Below are 23,058 nucleotides of genomic sequence, written 5' to 3'. Positions count from 1 at the left end.
TACAGCTGTTTACTCTCAGTTGGCTGCAATTGCGCATGTGTTGTTCCCTGTGCGGGGTCGTGACCCCCCACATTGAGAAAGGAGATGACGAATAAAAAAATTACGATGACGGATTTTTTTTTATCCTGTCCGTCAATATGACGGACTAAGAAAAAGTCTAGCGCAACCTCTGATCCAGATGAGCAAGCCTCGTAATAACGAGAGAGTGGCCCTACCGTGGCTTAATGGTAGGGCACTCGTCTGCTATGCGGCCGACTCGGGTTCGATTCCGGCCTGGGTCCTTTGCCCATCCTTCACCGTCTCTCTCTCCCAAACATTTCAAAACCACTCTCTCATACTGTCCTGTCAATAATGGAGTCTAAAATACAAAAAAATGACTGAATTAATTAATAAATAAAATAATAAAAATACAAATTAATTAATTAATAAATAATAACGACAGAGTGCAACAGAAAAAGACAGGATTGGGCGATATGGCACTGCACCACTGGCTCATGTTGGGCGTTTGTTGTGAGCAGGTGTGGAAACATGACACGAGACCTCAAATGGAAGCCTCAAGAGCACTGTGAAGTAATTATGTACCCACAGCTGAACGTCATTCCAAAACAAGCAACAAATGTGTTGCCATCATCAGAAGGGTGTAAAACAACAAGCAAGGGTCAAGCAAGGGTCAAGCAAGGCTACTGGCGTTTTAATAGGAGAGATAATTGTACAGTAGCTGTGTGTTCTTGCATCACCATGTTAGCATTTCAACAAGCTTTAAAATAACGCAGTCAAGTAACCCTTTCAAACAGCTTTCTCCTTGAACAAGACCAGACAGACAGACAGGCATTTCACCGATGGCCAGTCCGTCCATCTGTCTTGATAAAACATAAATCTGACTCAGTAAAAGGGGGGACACTGACTGAGCACGCCATGGACGGATGGATCCATCCGTTTCCTTCAGACATTACGGCACACCAGCGCCTCTGTGCCAGCACTTTGACCTCTCTGGGGCCCATCAATAACTCAAACTGTTTCCGGGCAGTCCAGATGCACCGTGGCAGCAGTACCAAATGCATTTTTTTCTCCCCTTTTCCACTAATGCATGACTCACACTCCAGGGGATAAAGTGCATGCAGCGCGAGCTTGAAGTAACCATACAAGCTCTGGGCCATTACACCCGTCAGTAATTCATCCATCTCATCTGGGACACTGCTGTAAATGTCTACCTCAATCTGCTTTCAGGATAAGTTACTGTACGCGTTCTGCTCATCTCCATCATGCCTTCCAAAACAATGTTGAACTCAAACACGCAGAAAGCACCCTCTTGCTGACTGTTCATCTCATCTGGGACAGGCCATGTAAATATCTGCCGTAGTCGGCTTCCAGGTGAAATTCCTGTGTACTTTCTTCGACATGCTCGTACTCAAACAAGCACAAAATCCCTGTTGCTGAGAATTCATGTTATCTGGGACACAAGCTGCCAATGTCTGCCTCAATCAGCTTCCTTCCGGGTTACGTTGTGCTGTCTGCAACATGCCTTTACCGAAAACAAATTCTTGTCACTTCAACAAGTGCACAAGCCCTGTTGCTGATACACTCCAGTCAGGTGTTTCATTGTTGCTTCATAAAGGACATCTGAGGACTCTGTCAGTAGCAGCGTGGTGTGCAATAACAGCTCAATAACATGTGCTATGCATCATAACAGAACTGCATGCTAGGATGCTAGGAGACCGGAATCTTGCACATCATTGTAAAATATAGCAGCATCGCTCTACAGTCTGGGATGTGTGAGAAGGGCGAGGTCCTTGAACAGGTCTCTCCATCTATCTCTCTTTCCTCACCTCTATCTTTCTCTGAGTCATTCATGGTGAGGTCTTCTCTCTCTCTCTCTCTCTCTCTCTCTCTCTCTCTCTCTCTCTCTCTCTCTCTCTCTCATGAGCGCACACTTTCTGTCTCTTCCTTTCTTGCTGTCTCTACTTCTGTCTCACTCTACCTCTTTTTCTCTACCTCTCTCTCTCTCTACCTCTTTCTCTCTCTCTCCCCCTTGTCTCCATCTCTTCCCATCCATCTTTGTCTCTCTCTTTCTGCGTCAGTCATGCAGTCCTGCTGATTAAGCGGATGCGTCCGTCCGGTAAACTGAGTCATGCTCACGTTCCATTATATCACACCAGGGGCTCGGAAAGGTGGAGCGGGGACGGGGACCTGCTTGAAAAAATACAACAGTGTTGTGCCGGGAATCCGAAATTCCCCTTGGTCACATTCCAAAACACGTTCAGCTGGCATGGCTTGGTTGGTTCCCTGTAGTGTGCAGGACTTCATCCAAGAAGGATAACGTGCTCATAGGGGATGCAACCGATTAGCATCCAGTTGTAGAGCGCTGTTTGTGTTGGCTGGAAGCTTTCTGTAGGATTCCCAATTCAGGCCACTTAATTCTAGCACACACACTATTCACAGCATGTTTTATCTCTCATGAGTGTCTTGCCTTGAAATCCTCAATCCTCGCTTGACGCTCATTTCTATGACAAATTAGTGACAGTGGATTCTCTAAAGAAAGGAGAATCCTCTCAATATTCCTGTCCAAGGATCATCACCCTGGAAGGTATCTCTAAAATACTAAAATAGAGCCTTGGGGGGTATTAAGGAATTTACATCGCAATAAAGCAACCCTTGTTAACAAGAGTGCCAAGACTATCCAAAGGAATCATTCAGTCAGAAAACAAATTTGGACGGAATAAAATAGGATTGTGTGCAAGAAAAATAATTCTGAAACGCCATCTAAAAAGGAGCAGTGGCAACTGTAGGACAGCTCGCTCCTCAGACACAAACACACACACACACACACACACACACACACACACACACACACACACACACACACACACACACACACACACACACACACACACACACACACACACACACAAACACTTGTGGACTGGTGGAGGGCGATAATTCATGCATGAGCTGCGAGGGGGCGCAAGCACGGAATGCTAATGGCCCTACTACAGCATTCCAAATGACCTCACCAGTCGGCTCTGATGTCACAAAGGATATCAGGAGTGGCAGGCAGACCGGGCGCTCTCTGAGGGAGCGGGCAGAGGACAGATGAAGAGGGCCTCGCAGGCAGGGAGGGAGGGAGGTGGCGGGAAGCTGGCATACGGGATAGTGCTGAGTTTGTTCCTGTGGTGGTGTGGCCTGGGTGTGTGGGCCGAACCCCCCTCTGGGCTGGACCGGAGAGGAGAATGCAGCTGTTTGGCTGCTTAGCTTGAATAGCTTCCACATTCCATTTCACAGGTTCAGGGTCTCGTCTAATCACCTCGTCTCTCTGTGTCCCTCCACCCTCACCTCACTTCCTCAAACGTGGTCCATGTTCATTATCCTGTTTGCGTTTCTTTTCTCTTCTGTAGCCTGCCTGGACACCAAAAAGAAGCAAAAATCCCTTAACTTGCCACCAAATCTGCTCCACTCTCCTTGTGCTTATGACAGGTTCAGGGGGTCATCTCATCACCTCTTCTGTCCATGTCATTCCACCCTGACTTCACTTCCCTTAGCATGGACCCATTTCTTGGCCCAGGTCCATTAGCCATTTTTCACATGTACGTCAAATGAGTTCCGCTTCGAATCAAACAGAGAAAACAGTGGCATGAAAGTGTATGTGTATGCAACCAGATGCTACTTATAACTACTTCAAATGTTTGGAAAAAGTGTCTGACGTCACATGAAAAAGATTTATCATCATGTTTGCATTTCCCTTCTTTTCTGTGGCCTGCCTGCCCTGGACACAAAACAAAACTGCCTCCTCTTGCATTGAAAAGCCACTAAATCTGCTCCATGGCTGTATCAGTCTCAGACAACAAGGCTGGAGAGGAGACGGAGGCTTGCCAGGGAGTCTGAAGAATAGACACTGCTATCTGCCCAGCTGCAGCACCCAGGAAGGGAAGGGATATAATCGAGTCAAGTGGGGGGGCTCCTCACTTGAAGTCGCTTCCCCCCCTTTCAGTGCCTCGTGTAATATCGAAACCAAAAAACCTCAACAGCCTCAGGAAAGAATGCTGATTCTACGACTAGATGGCCGTCAGGGTGAATGTGTGTGGTGTGGTGTGGAGGCAATCTTGGGAGGAGAGGGATTTCTGCAAAACGCACTGTTGTTTGTACAACATTGTTTTATATTGTCCCGGGAGCGGTTTTGTATGCCTTGCATGATCGCGTGGTGTTTCTTCCTCCTCCATCCCTGCCTGGGGAGGGCCATTTCACAGGCTTTTTAAGTGCAAAAACAAGCAGAAATGTAACTCATTTTCCACTGCTACCAAAAATCTCATGAAAGCCGTTTCTGAAGGCTAAAACATTGGCTAATAGTAATAATAGCACAATGGAATGGAGTGGAGATGGGTGGGATGACATAACAGACATTTTTAAGGTTGTTCCTAGAGAAGCTGTGGTTAACAACACATCGACACCATCGTCTACCCATCTCGACATTTGATGGATGGACGTGGTCTGAAAAGCCAGTTTTATGGCCAGTGAGTGTCGGCCATCTTGGCTTCGGAGTAGCACCACACTGCGCTATTCTCCGCGGGCCATTCGCCCAGTGAGAGCAGCTCTTTGGCCTATCTATCCGTCCACAGTGAGCTCATTCATTGTCATCTTGTGCGTCTCACTGGGCGGAGGCCAGGCCAGGCCACCACACTGCACAACCCAGGCTCAATGCCCACCCGCATTTAATAAAAAGCAATGAGCTGAAGCCCTGCCGTGGCCAACCGGTAGGGCACTCGTCTACCATGTGGCTGACCCGGGTTTGATTCTTGCCCCGGGTCCTTTGCCGACCCCTCCCCGTCTCTCTCCCCATTCGCTTACTGTCCACCTCTCACACTGTCCTGTCGAATAAAGCCGAAAAAAATATTTTAAAAACAATGAGCTGCAACGGCTGCATTCACCTCAAGCACTAAATAAACTCAGTGTGACTTTTTTCTATTTCTTTTCTTTTTGAGTCAAGTTCACAAAAGAATGACCTTGAACGTGAACCATGTTTAAGGAAAGCAACAGAACGCCTCAACATCTGAACAATAGACTTGGCAGGTAGAGAGGACCAGCACTGTTGTAGGATCACAAGCGCTGCAAAACACTCCATCGGCTAGCCAGGTTTAAGTAGTAACTAGTAAGCCTTCGTCTCTTGGTCACTTACAAGCAAAAAAAAAACAACAGGGTCTGCTAAGCCCCATAGGAGCTATGCAATACAAGAGGAAAAGCTGATCCTTGTTGACTGATTGGCTTGAAAAAGTCGGTTGTAGAACTCATTCAAGGATATATGGTTCATCTCGCACCAAAAGGCACTCATTTTGTACATTGCAGTGAATTATGTAATATGCATGTCCCAGTCAAAGGTACACGGTACTCCAGTCCAGAGGTGTATGTGTAATTAGAAGTAGAGGTGAAGAAAAAAAAACGTCATTAGGTTTTAAATAGGTACAATGGAATAACTGCAGCAGCCATGTAATATAATAATCATACAGGGCTCAGTCAAGGGTACAGCTCAGTGGGCTGGGGCACTGTAAGACACAAGTTCGATTCCGTCCCGAGGTCGTTTCCCGATCCTACCCCATCTCTCTCCCCTTATTCATTTCCTGCCTCTCTCACCGTCCTATCTGAATAATAAAGCCTGAGGTAAAAGCCCCCGAAATATATATATTTAAATAAAATAAGGGTACAGGGTTCATAGCTCCACAGAGGGCAATCCAGTGGCCTAATGTGAGGCCAGGCGTCTCCTCTCCCCGTCCCCTGTCCCCCTGGCCCCTTTTATATCGGCCCCCCAATCCACCCCCTTTGAGTGGATTAGCACAGTGGTAGGGGCTCATTCCACACATTCCAGACCACATCCCTGCCAGCCACAAGCCTTCTGCTCCCTTCCCCTGTTCAGTGAACCTGCAGGTTCTCTCCAGCCACACACACACACACGCACACACACATACATATATATATATATACACACGTACACACATGTACACATACACACACACACACACACACACACACACATACACACACGAACACACGAACACGCAAGCACACACACACAGACACGTACAAACGTACACACACGTGCACGCATGCACACACACACACGTACAAACGTACACGCACGCACGCACGCACGCACACACACACACTCACACACACACAGTTGAGCCTCAGAATCCTGCCTATCTTTGCAGTCCTCTGCAGCGCTGATGAATCATGGAAAGTAAGCATGTGGTTCTCACCCAGAGAGCGATTTTATTTGCTCTAAGCTTAGCCAAAGCACAGAGGTGGTGCAGGAGGAAGCACTGGAAATTGAATCAATCACAAATTATATTTCAACAAAAACCATAGGAAAGATGTAAGCTTACTGCATGGGCCAACGTCCGTGACATTTACAGGGAAATTCTGTAAAAATTCACAACATTGTAATTTCATTCCAAATCATCACTATAGGATTAATGAGCTATAAAAAAAGAGATTCAATATCCGCAGCAAAATTGTGCAATGCCATGCTAAATCTTGAATATATTAAGGGGATGAATTACAGCTCACACTTGCTTCTCTGCCTCACACATTCAGATATCATGGCTTCACAGACTGACTGCTATGATTCCTTCCAGCCAGCGCACATACCGTAACTCACTCACTTAACACAGTAACATCAATAACTAGCTGATTTACAGTAACTGCCTGGAGTTTTATGGAGTCATTGGAAACAACTAGCTTCGAAAAATAATGGTTGAAAAGGTAGGCCTTGCACTGTTATGTTATGCCATGACCCATCAGCATCACTGGCAAGCTGGTGTAACTGACTGAAGGCTTGCGTGGGTATTAAAATCAGCTACAGTATTATATATAGCAGCAGAAATCATTGAAAAGGCTATGTATGGTATGCTATGCTGTGGCAATGCCAGAGTAGTGCAGTATATTGTAGCCTGAATATCATCAACTTTCAAATCTCTTCGAGACTTGGTCTGACCAAGAGCATAACAATTAACATTTCCCAAATGGCATGGTTGACCTGCCTCCCTTAGTTTGCTACTGGTTATTTGCTTCCCGACAAAGTGGGAGGAGTTCCCGATTTTTCCGGGGCTCAGAAACGATATTTCCATTGCTCCTAGCCTAACTAGAGGCAACACTGAAGGTGTTGCGTCGCTAAGAGGGCGCAGCCTGGCTAGTATATTGTGCCATGGAACGTTGTTAACACCTGCATGGGTCTTCACATTTAACCAAATGGGACAGACAAAAGACCACTTACTAAGTCTCTCCTCAGCACCACAACACATCAGAGCATTGTTTTTTACATGAAGGAAAAATGCATGGTTTCGTGTTCACTGTATGTTCATGTAACCTCAAGTTATGGTGCAATGTACAGATGTCCATGTGGTTTGTGTTTGTGGTTTGTGTTGAGGAAAGCCTTCAATATGCAAGAAGAACAACTGAGATAAAATAAGACGACTATCAATAATTAACTAACCTTTACACCCATAGATCTTTTCTTGCTGTGAAAAAAAAACAAACAAAATGTAAACCTCAGGCAACCCAAAAGGGAACACAAATAAGTCAAAAGAAATGTTTAAAACAATCTTAAGAGGAGATGCAGGGAGATTCAGGTAGAGAAAACCGATCGGTATTGCAAATAGTTTGAGGAGTGATCATCTTCAAAACTGGAAACAGCTGTCTCAACTAAACCAAGTGGGAATCTGACATATGCAGAGCCAAACTGACATTTTATCTTCAACACACACATGGCTACAAGTCTGCCTTTTAGTGCCACTGGCAGCTCAGGGAGCAAGTACAGGTCAAATATAAGGTCATCACGAGATATCATAGGAAAAGAAAGGCATGACGCTTACAATAACAGATAAAATGGGAGCTAAAAAAGACTTGACTAAATTAAACTGACTACTGATGAAGCAATTCCAGATTTCCAAGCCTTGTGTTCTGAACTCTGAGTCTGACACACAACAAGCAGAAATAAATCCCCTTCCCCCATCTTTTTCGATATATTATTTTCAGCGATACTTGACAGCCGAACATTGACTACGTTTACATGGCGTAATTAATAATTCCGAATTAACAATTCCGAATTAAATAGTTCCGTCGAGTTTACTTTGTTCTTTCATTTAATTTCGAATTGTTATAGGGGTATGCCACTATTTTGGGGCTTAATACAGTTAAAATCTTTGGCTGGGGTTTATAAAGGTGGTAAAGTGTCTTATTTTTCATGTAAGCCATTGCTTTGCTTTAAGACAAGTTAAAAGAGGGAGCATGTCACTAAGCTAGTGAAAGTCAATGGATCCGTGTAGCATGCTACAATGCTACACGGATCCATTGACTTTCACTAGCTTAGCGACATATTCCCTCTTTTAACTTGTCTTAAAGCAAGACATGAAGTTAATTCCGTATTAAATGTCTCATGTAAACATAGACAATGACATGGCCTTGTCGAGGACATCAGCCACCCTGTCCGAGGCCAGACGCCCCAGAGGAGGGCTGGTACAAGCTGCAGCGTGGCGAGGCGGACACAGGGGGCCAGGGGGGAAAATAAACAAGTCACTCACAAGGTCACCGTTGCACATGGTTCAAATAGCTATAACTGTGTCTGCAGGGATTTGTCAAATCGGGATGCCGTGGAACAAGGAAAAGATTTTCAGTAAGTGATACGATGGGGGGAAAAAAAGTTTAAAAACACCCAGGACCCAGGACGGACGGTCGAGCAGAATCCAGCATATTGCATTTCGATAAACTAAACCGCAAAGGGTTCACTGAAATGCCAGTGGAAAATATTAAGCCACATCCAAAAGATTTCTATCTGACTACTCTGCCCTTATCTCTTACCATTGGAACATTAAGGGGCCAGGAGAACCTGAAAGAGAAAAAAAACATCAAATCTGTCTGCAACTACGTCTGCCTTTCCCAGTTTCATTTTTTGAGCCAATCTGAAACGTGCCAGGTCTCTCTTGAAGTGTAATCTCACGGTGTCATGGGTTCGACTGCTTTGAGCAACAGATGAAAGCCTCAACCCAAAAGCTCCAGATTCAGTTCAAAAGAATGCAACCCACAAGGGCCATTATTGCTCATCAGACCTGCTATTGGTACCAGGTGGAAAACTGGTGCTGTGGCTTTGATGGTACCATATCACAAACATTTCAGAACCCTTGTTTTGCTTTTGAAAAGCTACAGGCTATGAACAAATGTGCTGTCAGTTGACTCCAATTTCGCCACCGATCTTAAATTAAAACCATGAAGCAGAAGATAATTAAACCAGATACTGGTAGTATTCCAAGATGAATGCCTGTCTATAATAAGGATCTTTCTTGATCTCTTGGCACTCTTGATTTGGCACAGCCCACTACTACATAGTGCAAAAAACACAAGCCAATGATAGATGAGCTGCACGGATGATTAGTTAGGGGTGAAAAAAAAATACACCGCAATTCCGGAGTGTTCCACAAGTTCCGCAAATGTTCAAATAAGCTTTTTCAAGCATGCTGTCAACAGCCACGGGGAGAGACATATAACGGAAAAAATATCTGGCACCAAAAATCAATGACAGATGTGCACGTCTGGTTTTTAGGTGGTAGAAGGTCAATTTGTGGGATAGAAGGTGAATTGCACAACCTCCCTTTGTCAAAATGAAACCGCAATAAGTCGCCCATCTGGTTTCCAGAGTGTCATTCTAAACTAAAATAATCCCTCTTGTCTATGTAATACCAGGCACTATTCAGGCATTTATTTAGGAAATTATGTGGATTTCTCTTTGGTGCGGCTATTTTGGTAGAGACAGTTTCATCATCTTTCTCATTAACAACTTAAAATTAAAACATATTATCTATTTCGTAGGTCAACAGACTAAAAAAAAGCTAAACGTTTTTCAACATACAGTAGTGCCTTATAGAGCCAATTGTATGCAAATAAAAAAGCCAGACCTTGAGCTTCCATTGCAAACTGAGACAAAATGGCACACTAATCTACTGTAATGTTTCCAAAACACATTTCCCAACCTATGCATGCAAGGTAAACAATCGAGTCAGCACTTTAGCTTTATGCTAATCAGCAAGCTCCAGATGTTGCATACTGTACGTACATGCACGGCCAGCATTCAAAATCAACCATGTTGCTTACTGTGTTATGAGACCTCATCCTCTCTACCTTTATCCTTGGAAGCGGCCTGAGGAACAACTTTGGGACAATTAAGAGGTTCCCTGAGCAAGGTACCGTCCTGCCACACTGCTCCCTTGGCGCGCCATTGGGGACACGGGTGAGGCATAAAATGCAATTTTGTTGTGTGCGGTGGACTGCTGTGTCACAATGACAACGGGAGTCAGAGTTTCCCAGGTGGGCTTTCACTTTATTGCATGATTTTAAGGGTTATTTTGAAAGGGTTCTCTGGGTGGTTGGATTCTGTGCGTGTGGGTGCTGGAGATGATTGGGAGGATAGTGGTTGGGACGGATGTGGAGGGGGGTTGTGGTGTGGAGGTTGTGGCCCGTGTTTGTGATGGAACACATGAGGTGGCCTTCAGACAAAAGCGTGATTGTCATCACCATTGTGCGCCTCAAAATGAGAAATGACTCCAAGAGGACTCCGGAGACAGACAGACAGACAGACAGACAGACAGACAGACAGACAGACAGACAGACAGAGAGACAAAGGGAAAGTCTGCCAATTCTTGTGGACAACCAACCTTCGTTCCACCTATGCCCAATGTGGTGTCTCACAGCGAGTGTTTACACTTAAACCATATCCGGGCTCTCTGTCTCTCTGTGTGCCCCAGTCAAGTCAGGTCTCTCGTAAGGCACCCTAGAGCACCACAAGCCTTCCTTTTAAAGCCAAACAAAAGAACCCTTTGTGCACCACAATGCAGGTCACTATGGGTCTGCCTCTGGCTGGTGTGTATGGACCCATAGATAGATACAGAGAGAGAGAGAGAGAGAGACTGAGAGAGACTAAGGACGGGATCCCTTTCCCGCAGATTTGCCAAAAGAATACATTTAACATGCATTAACGTAGGGCAACATTTCAGAGTGGATCAACAAAGGCCTCTGTAATGGCTATGGCCATAGGATAAAACCCCAGGCAGCACTCACTAGAGGGATGGAGCGGTTCACAAAATTCACGGTTCGGTTCATATCACGGTATCAAGGTCACGGTTTTCGGTTCTCTACGGTTCTTTTTTTTTAGTTCATGATAAATGGTGCACTGGGAATATTAAACCATTTTTATATAACTGCAATTATAAAGTGATGATGCGCAAGTTGAATCATCTGTCGTCAGCTGATGTGCGCTGTCTGAGCGTCCCAAATGCCCTCTTTCAAGTGGCTAATAGAATCAGACTTATCACTCAATATCCTACATGTGGTTTGTATAGGCTTATAATGTGAAAATGGTGTGATTTTAATTGTGTCATCCTCTGATTGTTGTTGTATGGGTTTATTGCAATCATTACATGGTGCACTTTATTTTCTCCCGCCAACTTATTTCTTTAAGGGTGGGGGTGTTACGTGGTCCTACTTTGGCACCATTGGTTTTCGTTGCCACTAATTAAGTCATCTGATTGCCTCTGCTTTGCCTCCTGTGATTTGAGTTAATGTGTGCAGGTGTGCCCGTGGAGGCTGCGCTGCGCTGATTGGCCGAGCTGTAGATGGACCTTGGCATAAGAGCTCCAGCCTTCAGTCTCCACTCTCTCTCTCTGCTCCGCTCTCGCTGCGCGCCGTACCTAGAAGCTGCTGGCAAAGCAAATCCATTCCCATCCTTTTTTTCTAAATCACTTTGTCTTTTATTTTTAGTTAACTTTGAAATATTGTAAGGGTGAAGGGGGTGTTTTGTTTTTCTTTCTCATTATTGCGCACGAGGTAGGTGAAGTCAAGGAGGCAGGGCAGCTCCGGAAGACTCACGTTCTTTTTATTTCGAGGAGGGGAAGTTAGTTTTGAATTCTTGAGATAGGTTTTAAAATAGGGCTTTTATTTTCTTCCTCTATTCCAGACAATCTTTTTGTGTTCCTCTCTGCTGAACAGGCGTACGACGCCGTTTTTGTTATCTTGTGCGAAAAGAAAATTTAAAACATTACATTTTACCCCCATTTCCTGTTTCACCTGGCAATTTATGTTTCACTCCCATATTTTGAACAATGGGTTTGTAACAGTCTTATATACTAATGTGTTAATCAGAGAGACTGGATAAGATACTCCTGGAATCTCTGTTTTATGTATTTTTCTGGGCAGTACATGAATTGCGGTTTGCCACGGACTGCATTTCACGGTTCGGTATGGTGTGTGAATTGTACGGTTTCGGTTTTCGGTGCGGTTTGTACCATCCCTACTCACTAGAGGGCATTTCTGTGGTAGAATCGCCTGTATGGGGGACGCTGTGACGCAGCGTGATAAGCCCCCCACATTTGGGCTTACATTGCCCATGGGGACCCCGGTTCGAGTCCGGACGGGGTCATTTTCCAGCCCTGCCCCATATCTCTCTCCTGCTCATTTCCTGTCTCCTCTCACACTGTCCTATCCGAAACAAAGGCGAAAAAGCCCATAAAAAATACATTTAAAAAGAATCGCCTGTATGTTCGAAATGACATATTGTACGGGGCACAACACAGAGAAGCATTTCTTCCAGACACACCCCCGTGTTTGTCTGTCTCCATCCCCTCTTCTCCCCTCTCTGCCCCGAAGTAAAGATGGGGGGGGAAGAGAGAAAGGAAGAGAACGAGTGAAAACAAAACACACACAGGAAACTGCTAGAAAAGGCTCCATTTGTTCACAGTGGTGTGTGTGTGTGTGTGTGTGTGTGTGTGTGTGTGTGTGTGTGTGTGTGTGTGTGTGTGTGTGTGTGTGTGTGTGTGTGTGTGTGTGTGTGTGTGTGTGTGTGTGTGCGCGCACAACACCACACACTTCGGGATAGCCTCCAGTGGTGCAGACATGCATGTGGACAAGAGCAAGATGTTGAACACCCAACACACTGCAAATGACATTGACACCAGTCAACATGTCAGTCAACACACAGACACCGTGACCTCCTACATCACAAAATGCATTGATGATGTTACAGAAATAAAACGCATCACCACCAGGGCCAACCAGAAGCCATGGTTCACAGGAGACGTTCACAGACTGCTGAGGGCCAGAGACAAAGCCTTCAGAGCAGGAGACGTAGCTGGCCTAAAAGCAGCAAGGGCAAACCTGTCCCAGGGCATCAGGAAAGCAAAAAAGGAATACTCGGACAAAATAACAACACACTTCAAAGACAGCAGAGATGCACAGAGCCTGTGGCAGGGCATACAGGCCATCACGGACTATAAGCCCGCACCACGAAGCTGTGACAACAACACCTCTCTGCTAAACGACCTGAACAGTTTCTGTTGCCCCTTTTTTGAAGCACAAAATGACACTCATCCACAGAAGACTCCCCCTCCCCCCCATGATCAACCCCTGTACCTGTCCTCTGCCAGTGTGAAGAGGACACTGGCCACCATCAACCCACGCAAAGCAGCTGCCCAGACAACATACCTGGCCGAGAGTTGAAGGATTGTGCAGAAGAGCTGAAGGATGTCTTCACAGACATCTTTAACATCTCTCTGGAGCAAGCAGTCATCCCATCAATTTCAAAGCTGCTACCATCATACCCGTGCCGAAGAAATCATCACCATCATGCTTCAATGACTACCGTCCTGTAGCACTGACGCCCATAATCATGAAGTGCTTCGAACGGCTAGTCCTGTCACACATCAAAGCCACCCTACCCCCCACCCTGGACCCCTACCAGTTTGCATACCGAGCCAAGCGATCCACGGAGGGATGCAATCTGCTCTGCCCTCCATCCAGCCCTCACCCACTTGGACAATAAAGACTCATATGTGAGAATGCTGTTCATTGACTTCAGTTCAGCATTCAATACCATAATACCACAACAACTCATCAGAAAACTGGACAAACTAGGTTTTCAGCACCTCCCCTCTGCAACTGGCTGCTGGACTTACTGATGCAGAGACCACAAGCAGTACGGGTAGGGAATAACACCTCAAGCACCCTGACCCTGAGCACGGGGCTCCGCAAGGTTGTGTTCTCAGCCCCCTGCTGTTCACGCTGCTGACACATGACTGCACAATGACCCACAGCACTAACCACCTAGTGAAGTTTGCGGATGATACAACACTGGTGGGCCTCATCACTAAGGGCGATGAGACCCACTACAGAGAAGAAGTAGACCTGCTGGCCAGATGGTGCAAAGACAACAACCTCCTGCTGAATGTCAACAAGACCAAGGAGATTGTCGTCAACTTTCAGAGGTCCAAAAACAACTGCCACCACTGACCATCGACGGTGATGCTGTGGAGAGAGTGAGCAGCACCAAGTTCCTTGGAGTGCACATCAGCGACGACCTCTCTTGGACCACCAACACTACATCACTGGCGAAGAAGGCCCATCAGCGTCTCTACTTCTTGCGCAAACTAAAGAAGGCAAGTGCTAAACCCTCCATCATGACAACATTCTAGAGAGGAACCATAGAGAGCGTCGTGTCCAACTGCATCACAGTGTGGGGAGGAAGCTGCACGGAGAAAAACAGGAAGACACTCCAGCGTGTTGTGAACACAGCGAAGAAGATCATTGGAGTACCACTCCCCTCCCTGCAGGACATTTACACCGCACGCCTCACCCGGAAAGCACTGATGATCATCAAAGACACAAGCCACCCTGCACACAAACTGTTCAGCCTCCTGCCCTCTGGAAAGAGGTACAGGCGCCTCCGTTCCCGTACCACCAGGCTTGCAAGCAGCACGATGCATCAAGCAATCAAGATACTGAACACTCAACCCACTCTCCCTTCACTGTCAGCCTCTAGCCAGCCAGGCCACTGACAACGCTCCCCCCCCTCATCCCCACCACCATATCTGCGACTGAACATTCCACCTGCACTACTACATCTGTGACTGAACTTTCAACCTGCACTAACTCAAAACATACACATGCACACACACACACACAAACACCACACACACACCACACACACACACACACACACACACACACACACACACACACACACACACACACACACACACACACATACACACAAGCACACTGCACTTTCTGCACTAAACCCAAACATACACACACTGACACACAACTCATACTCACTATACACACACACAACACACACATACACAGGTACACACACACAGACGCCCACCGCACTTTCTACCTGCACTAAACACACACACACACACACACACACACACACACACACACACACACACACACACACACACACGCACAACGCACACAACACACATACAAACACACACACACACACACATACTGCTGCTGGTGTATTTAATAAACCTTTTTTAATTATTTTATTTCTTCAAATGCTACTATTTACTAGTCAGAACGCCATAAAGGACTTTTAGAAAAAGCACAACAAAATACCTCCTCTTAATGTATGTTCTCTACAAGTCTTCTGTTGTCCAGTCTTGCACTTTAAATGTCTGTATGAGCAATGTCTACGTACTGTCTATGTGTCCTATGTCTATGTAAGTACTGTCTATTGTCTATCTGTACCCCTATGTCCCTATTAGTCTATGTCTGCATGGGAGAGCAAGAAACGCAATTTCAAATTCTTTGTATGACCAGTGCATGTAAAGAAATTGACAATAAACTTGACTTGACTTGTATGGTTCTCAAAGCGTCCATTCAAACAAAAGCACATGACAGTACAGTAGGTATGTAAATGTGAAAAAGACGTTAAAGAAAACGCATCCATGTACTGTAAATGAACTGCAGTGTTTTCCATTAATAAGCTCAATCCTAAAGAAGCCAAATGCAAGAAAATCACACCACACCAGCTCAAAGGAAATTGAACTTCTAGCATGCTCAGAATAAGGAAATGCTTATTTTGGGCTACTGTTCAATTTCCCAAACATTTAAATGTACAAACGAGGTTTACTGAAAGCTAACGTTGGCCTGAGAGAACGGCCTTTCCATTTTATTCATCTAAAAGGGTGAGAGAAAGAGAGAGAAAGAGAAAGCCTGCGCCTACAGTATGTTTTGCTCACAGCCTTGTCCTCACCACAGGCGAGTTGGGAGTTCATGAAAACTGAGATACAGTAAGTTCCTATTAGAAGCTCGAGAGGTATTGGTTCAATCATGAGTCAGGTACACAGAAATAGCCTCACACAGAGATAAGAGAGTTACGGAGGTCAGCAGTGTCAAAGCTCTCAAAAACCTAAACGTACTGTATAACAAGAATTTTTCAACAGGGGCTCTACAGCTGTTAAGGAGTACTAGCGGGGACGTTGAGAAGGATACAGCTGGGAGTTGCCATTGGGGTGCTTTTTTATTATTATTATTCCAATGGGGGCGTTGGCAGGCTTATGATGAGATGAAGGGGGTGTTTGAAAGGTTAATGATGAGGTCAGGGGGGGGGGGGGGGGGGGGGGGGGGGGGGGGGTTGTTCAAAAAAGGTTGAGAACCACTGTTCTATTCAGACCACATAGAGAAAAAGACCATAAGATCTCTCATGAACAATGATATAAGATCAGAAACATAAGATATGTAATACACCTCAATGCACTCAAGTTTCTATGGAGCGTTATTACCAGGGCTTGACGTCATTCTGTAGAAAGCACCGTTCACTTGAATGGGGCACTTCAGAGAGATCAAGAGAGATCAAACTTTGCATCGGGGTCCTTCATCTCTTTGTCGTGCACTATTCCATTGCAGGGACCTTCTCGCTGAACGTCATCCTTTACATATTGTTTATATCTGGGCCTAGAAGTTCAAAGGGTATCCTTCCACTATCTGGTGCCATGTCATGAGGATGAAGCTGGACTGCATCCTCACTGAAAAAACCTCCTCAATGTTGCAAATGTGGAAAAAACGTCTTTTGCCTTCCCGACAGCGTGTGTGAAATTAATTCATCTCCAGAGGTGGAAAAATAAACAACGAAATTGACGTCCTCTGGAATGGCTTAAGTCTTTTATACCTTCTGTGTCACACGATACTAAATTACTTTTAAAAAGGCCAGCCAAAAAAACTAAACCCCCAAAGGGTCAGATGAGTCAGAAATGGGTCCATTATGGTTTTCATTGCCTGCTAACATAAAATAAAGCTTTGGTTTCAGCCGTGGTTTCCATTAGCAAAAGCCCTCGGATAATTACTAAGCCCTCATTGTTGAAAGTGAATGTTGATCCTTCTGAATCACTTCACGACTGTAAAACCACTTTTTTATTGGTATGGGCCAAACGTGGCGTGTTTCACTAGTAGGGTAGCTTAATTGGAAACATGTCTGCTCACACACGGGGTGGTCGACTGGGCCTCATTGCGGAACATTGGGAATAGGAGACTCTACTGTAAGCATAAGGGAGAAGCGTGGATAATTTGTTCATTTTGATTATACCACTTCATTAAATTATTTTACTCTAAAACTACAGTAGAGTCCATTTTTGCGGTTTATCCATTACCTGCTCAAACGTCAATCACGGCTGAATTAAGATTAATTGTGCAAAGTTTGTGTTTTGTAATAAAGCAATAGCAGTAAGCTATGCTTTGTAATATATTGATAACTGATTGAATTCGGGTATGCACTGGGATCTAGTTATTCTGTGAATATGGACTGTCCACAGGGTGTTTGTGTGACCCTGGACGGAAGAAGCAGCACTTTCCAGATGTACCAAATTAAATGAAACTGACACAAGCAGCAGCAGCAGAAGAAGAAGAAGAAGAAGGAGAAGAGGAAGGAGAAAAAGAGGGAGAAGAAGAAGAAGAAGAAGAAGAAGAAGAAGAAGAAGAAGAAGAAGAAGAAGAAGAAGAAGAAGAAGAAGAAGAAGAGAAAGAAGAGGAAGAAGCAGAGGAGAAAGAAGAGGAAGAAGCAGAGGACGAAGAAGAAGAAGAAGAAGCAGAGGAAGAAGCAGAGGACGAAGAAGAAGAAGAAGAAGAAGAAGAAGATGATGATGAAGATGAAGATGAAGAGTTAGCTGTGTGGTCTTACCTTGAAGCATACACCTGTAGGCGGACTCTGAGATGGCGTAGATGTGTGGCGGCATCTCGTGCCGTTTCTTGCCCCGATACATCTCGATGATGTTCTCTGAGTAGATGGGGAGGTTTTTGTAGGGGTTTATGACTACACAAAAAAGTCCTGAATATGTCTGTTGGAGAAAAAAACACAGAAAAACAGCAAATTTTAATAGCCAGTTTAAATACAATGCCATTCTTTTGTCCCGTAGCCCCTTAATGCGCGCCGTACCTCCAGTGGCACGCTGTAATAGTCATTGAAATGTAACTACCATAGCACTACAATAATATGACACAACACAGGCCCTTTAGTGATGCATCACGACTTGGTCATTACCATACTGGTAACAACAAATGTATAAAGCCGCGTCTTAAGGGGTTCGTTACATACTGTACTTGACTTCACAATTACGTCAAAATAAAACGTATATTTGGTCCACATGTAAAGTCATGAAGGTACTGATTAATGCTTTACTTTTTATCAAGAGGCATTGTAATTAATCACATCAATTTCTTTAGTGCATACTGTATACTGTACGGGTAGAATTTTGGGTTGGGGGGGAGACTTGTCTTGGACACAGATAAGGGGTCTTAAAGAAAAATAGATTAAGAACCACTGATCTTGGGGGCATATAGCCAGTGACGCTCTCTGTAAAATCCTCCACCATTGTTTGACTCTACCGTGACCTCAATCCACGCTTCGTTGGTCAATATTACATCATGTTCACTAGACACATTATCACAGCGTGCAAGTAACTGTGTGCAAAATGCTCATAAAATATGTATGGCAGCATATCCGTGCAAAAAATATGCACTGTACGTATGCACGAATACTGTGGAGCAAGAATCTTCTTGTCTTAACATTACACTGATCCAGGGGGCATACAGCCAGTGAGGCTCCACCATTGTTTGACACTGCCTAGACCTCAATCCACGTTTCATTGGTCAACATTACATCATGTTGACTAGTAGTCACATTATTTTGCGTTGAAGTGTAAAATATGTATGGCAGCGTATCCATCCACAAAATATGCACGTACGCAATACACATGCACGAGTACTCTACTGCAAGCATCGTCTGGTCTTCTTTACACAACAGAGGATCACCATCATCCTCTGGCATGTGGATGGAAGCAACCTCTCTAGCCAGACTATGACATCATCCGCACATCTGCTAGTGAACTACGCACAGTACAGTGCAACTTCACTAAGCACGAACTAACCCCCCTGACCTCAGGGTTGGTAATTGACATGGAGAACAGCCAACAAACTAATCACTCCACTCGGAGATTGGAGAGCAGCAAACCATGACATTATGTGATGCGGAAAACTGGATGGACAGTATAGGTAATGGCTTCCTTGAACGGAAAGTTCAAACGATTCTCCCCCCAAAACATTTAGCAATATTCTGGACTCTTGGGGTGTTCACAGTCAGCAGTCTGTCCTTACTTTAACTGATACCCGAAACAGCCAATAGAAGACCTAGTACTGAGTCACAGTTTGGAGGCTAGGATAGACGACTGCGCAACAAAAGGAAGGAATACGATGCAGGAAAAAAATCCCTTTATCTTGCCTTGAGGGCTACAGGAAGTTGTTTAGAGATTATTTTTACAGTAATTCGTTATGCCTAATCTTTACCTTTTAGGAATAGCACAGGTTCAGCCAGTCAGCCCAAGGCAAGAGGCCAATAGAGCTTGAAAATGACGCCACTTCCCCCGATTTCATGGGGCCTCAACTGCGTTTTTAGCCGAAAATCGTAGCATGTAATCCAATGGCCGTATTAAAATGATATTTCGATCCCCTTCGAGTTGTGCCACGAGCTCCATATATGTTGTTTCTGATATTTTTGTTTAATTTTTCGTACGAACCCCCAAACTTTTTAGAAAGCTGCGTTTCTTCATATTTTTCATGCAGACGGCCTCGGAACAAAACATTGATACTTCTGCATAAATAATCTTTATCTAGCCTCATAAACAGCATATTTGTAGCCCAGCACATATAATGACTGAGATCAGAAGATATTTACTCGCTACCATGTTGTTAGATGGTCAGCTTAGGTCCCGTGAAATGTGGAACTAAGGGGCGGGACTTTCAAGCTCTATCACACTGAAGCCATTAGCATCACAGTACCTTAAAACTTTATAATTCCCAAAAACTCATTAGCTTACACCTTTAATAAACAATGAGTTATCACTGTTATTCAACCTCCCAGGCCAAATTATCTGTCCTCAACCATGTATACTGTACTGTACATGCCTATTTATTTGAATGAAAATGTAAAGCTGTCATATATCGCAGTATGCATTTTTCCTGCCTGCAGTTCACCCATGCAGCCATTACATCCTGACCAGCTGAGAGGCAGCTGTTCACAAGCACTGATGACCTCCTGTCTCAAACCACATACAGATGCATACACATGTGCATGCAATACACACACACACACACACACACACACACACACACACACACACACACACACACACACACACACACACACACAAAACTGATGACCTCCTGTCTCAAACCACATACAGATGCATACACATGTGCATGCAATACACACACACACCACACCACGCACACGCACACGCACACCACGCACACACACACACACACACACACACACACACACACACACACACACACACACACACACAGCCTGGATGACCACCTGTCTCAAAGCTCTAACCAGCCATCTCAATTGGGGGGGTAGGAGACACTAAAAACCACGACAGTAGATCTGACAGTAATATCTGCTCATGTCCCAGTTTGACTGCCTGTGGCTAAGCCGTGGCAGTGATGACATACAGAGGAAATCGTGTTTGGCTTATTTTCATACACATCAGTACCAGTAGGCACACTCCGCACACAGCAATGCGAATGTGGGATATTTAATACTATGGCTGCTGACTGATACAAATTAACCCCGCAGCACTATGGCTCTCTGTAATGTCATAGCAATGTTGTTATGGTGTAGTTAAGCATTTTAAGCAAGTGAATAGGGTCGCCGGCGATCCCAGCTGCAGTAAGAGGTAGGGCAGGGCGGTATACCGTTAAAAAAAAGCGTGATAACGGTTTTCACCTACACAGGTTCACTTTTTGATGAGATAAGATGTCTTTTAAAAACAAATTCCCAAAAAAGTGACTAAAATAGAAATGGACATCAATTAAAATTCAGGATTTTATCTCATTTTTAAATTTAATTTCAGCCTTTTCTTCAGAAACGTTGAGATGTGCGGAAAAATCGCTGCTTATGAAAAAAAATTGTGCAGAGAACCGTGATATTAATTTTCATCAAGAAACGCCCAGCCCTAAATTGTAATAATTCTTGCATTCAATGTGGCATATTGGCTTATCAATAGCACGGGAGGCATATCAATACAGGCTGACCAATTGCAATTCACTGAAAGCTATTGCTACACTTTCACAGCATTCCTGTGCATTTGATTCCTGTGCATCCATGTGTATAGGATGGAACCAAGTCGGGTAAAGCATCACACCCATGGCACCACATGTTGTATGGATACCACCCAAACCAAATATCTGACATGCTTTTCATGATTCACCCACACCATGTGCATTGTGTGACATAATGACTGTGACATAATTGAAAAAAAAAAACATTACAGTTTCGACAGAGTAACCAGAAAGGCAGCCAAGCAATGCAGTGTCATGGCAACATTATGTGGCATACTGACACATCAAGATGCCATATCAGGCATCGTATGATATGATCACAGTACGAAAAATTGGATGCCATCCAATTCTATGGGCATGAAACGGCATTAAAAAAACGGCAAATGGCCATTTTTTCCCGTTTTTACCCGCAGACCACCATCCCAAGTACCCCTGCCCAATCTGGCAACACTGCTTCCAGGCAGGGTGTGTTGCAGCAGCGGCAGCGGGACACATGGCAGACAGGAGGACACGAGGGGGATAATCCCTGTCTGACAGGCGGGGTAAGTGGGTGGGTGGGTGAGGGGTGCTCTGCTGTGCCTGTGCTCCCCACTGCCTGCAGCAGACAGACGGCAGGGCTGGGCTGGGGGGAGGTGTGGCTGTGGCTGACTCTGACTGTGTCTGTGTCTGTGTCTGTGTCTGGGTCAGTGCATGCATGTATTGTATGCAGGACCCTAAACTAACTTTTTTCACCACCCGCCAAAATGACTAGTAGATGTTAATCGCACTAGCCAAACACACACTCACTAATAATGGGTCAAAGCGGCTATAGTAGGTTGATCTTTTCTACCAGCCAAACTGATATTTCAACAGCATTTGACTGGTTGCCAATGGCTTGGGTTAATATAGAGCCCTGCATGTAGGTGTCCATGGATGTGCGTAGGTACCGGTAGCCTAGGTAGAGTGTATATGCGTCTTGTGTTCAAGTCAAGTTTATTGTCAATTTCTTTACATGCACTGGTCATACAAAGAATTTGAAATTGCGTTTCTTGCTCTCCCATGCAGACATAGACTAATCTAGGTAAGGACATAGACAGTATAGACATAGACAGTACTCATACATGGACATAGACAGTATGGACGTAGACATTGCTCATACAGACATTTAAAGTGCAAGACTGGACAACAGAAGACTTGTAGAGAACATACATTAAGAGGAGGTATTTTGTTGTGCTTTTTCTAAAAGTCCTTTATAGCGTTTCTGACATAGTAATAGTAGCATTTGAAGAAAATAAATAATTAAAAAAGGTTTTATTAAATACACCAGCAGCAGTATGTGTGTGTGTGTGTGTGTGTTTGTATGTGTTTTGTGTGCGTGTGTGTGTGTCTGTGTGTGTGTGTGTGTGTGTGTGTGTGTGTTTAGTGCAGGTAGAAAGTGCGGTGTGCGTCTGTGTGTGTGTACCTGTGTATGTGTGTGTGTGTGTGTGTGTATGTGTGTGAGTATGAGTTGTGTGTCAGTGTGTGTATGTTTGGGTTTTGTGCAGAAAGTGCAGTGTGCTTGTGTGTGTGTGTGTGTGTGTGTGTGTGTGTGTGTGTGTGTGTGTGTGTGTGTGTGTGTGTGTGTGTGTGTGTGTGTGTGTGTGTGCATGT

At 44.7% G+C, this 23,058-nt stretch overlaps 1 protein-coding gene across 2 annotated transcripts in view; it reads right to left on the bottom strand.

Annotated features, from left to right (window-relative positions):
- LOC134451451 (myosin-10) overlaps positions 1-23,058 on the bottom strand; it is a 119,126-nt gene that overhangs the window by 77,010 nt on the left and 19,058 nt on the right. For both annotated transcript variants that reach the window (XM_063201933.1, XM_063201941.1), the window contains exon 3: positions 17,990-18,146. In XM_063201933.1, the coding sequence (XP_063058003.1) occupies positions 17,990-18,146 (157 nt within the window). The remainder of the gene's footprint in view (positions 1-17,989; positions 18,147-23,058) is intronic.

This window comes from Engraulis encrasicolus, chromosome 1, assembly GCF_034702125.1.
Source record: "Engraulis encrasicolus isolate BLACKSEA-1 chromosome 1, IST_EnEncr_1.0, whole genome shotgun sequence".
Classification (NCBI taxonomy): Eukaryota; Metazoa; Chordata; class Actinopteri; order Clupeiformes; family Engraulidae; genus Engraulis; species Engraulis encrasicolus.
This window is presented reverse-complemented; position numbering and strand designations above follow the sequence as displayed.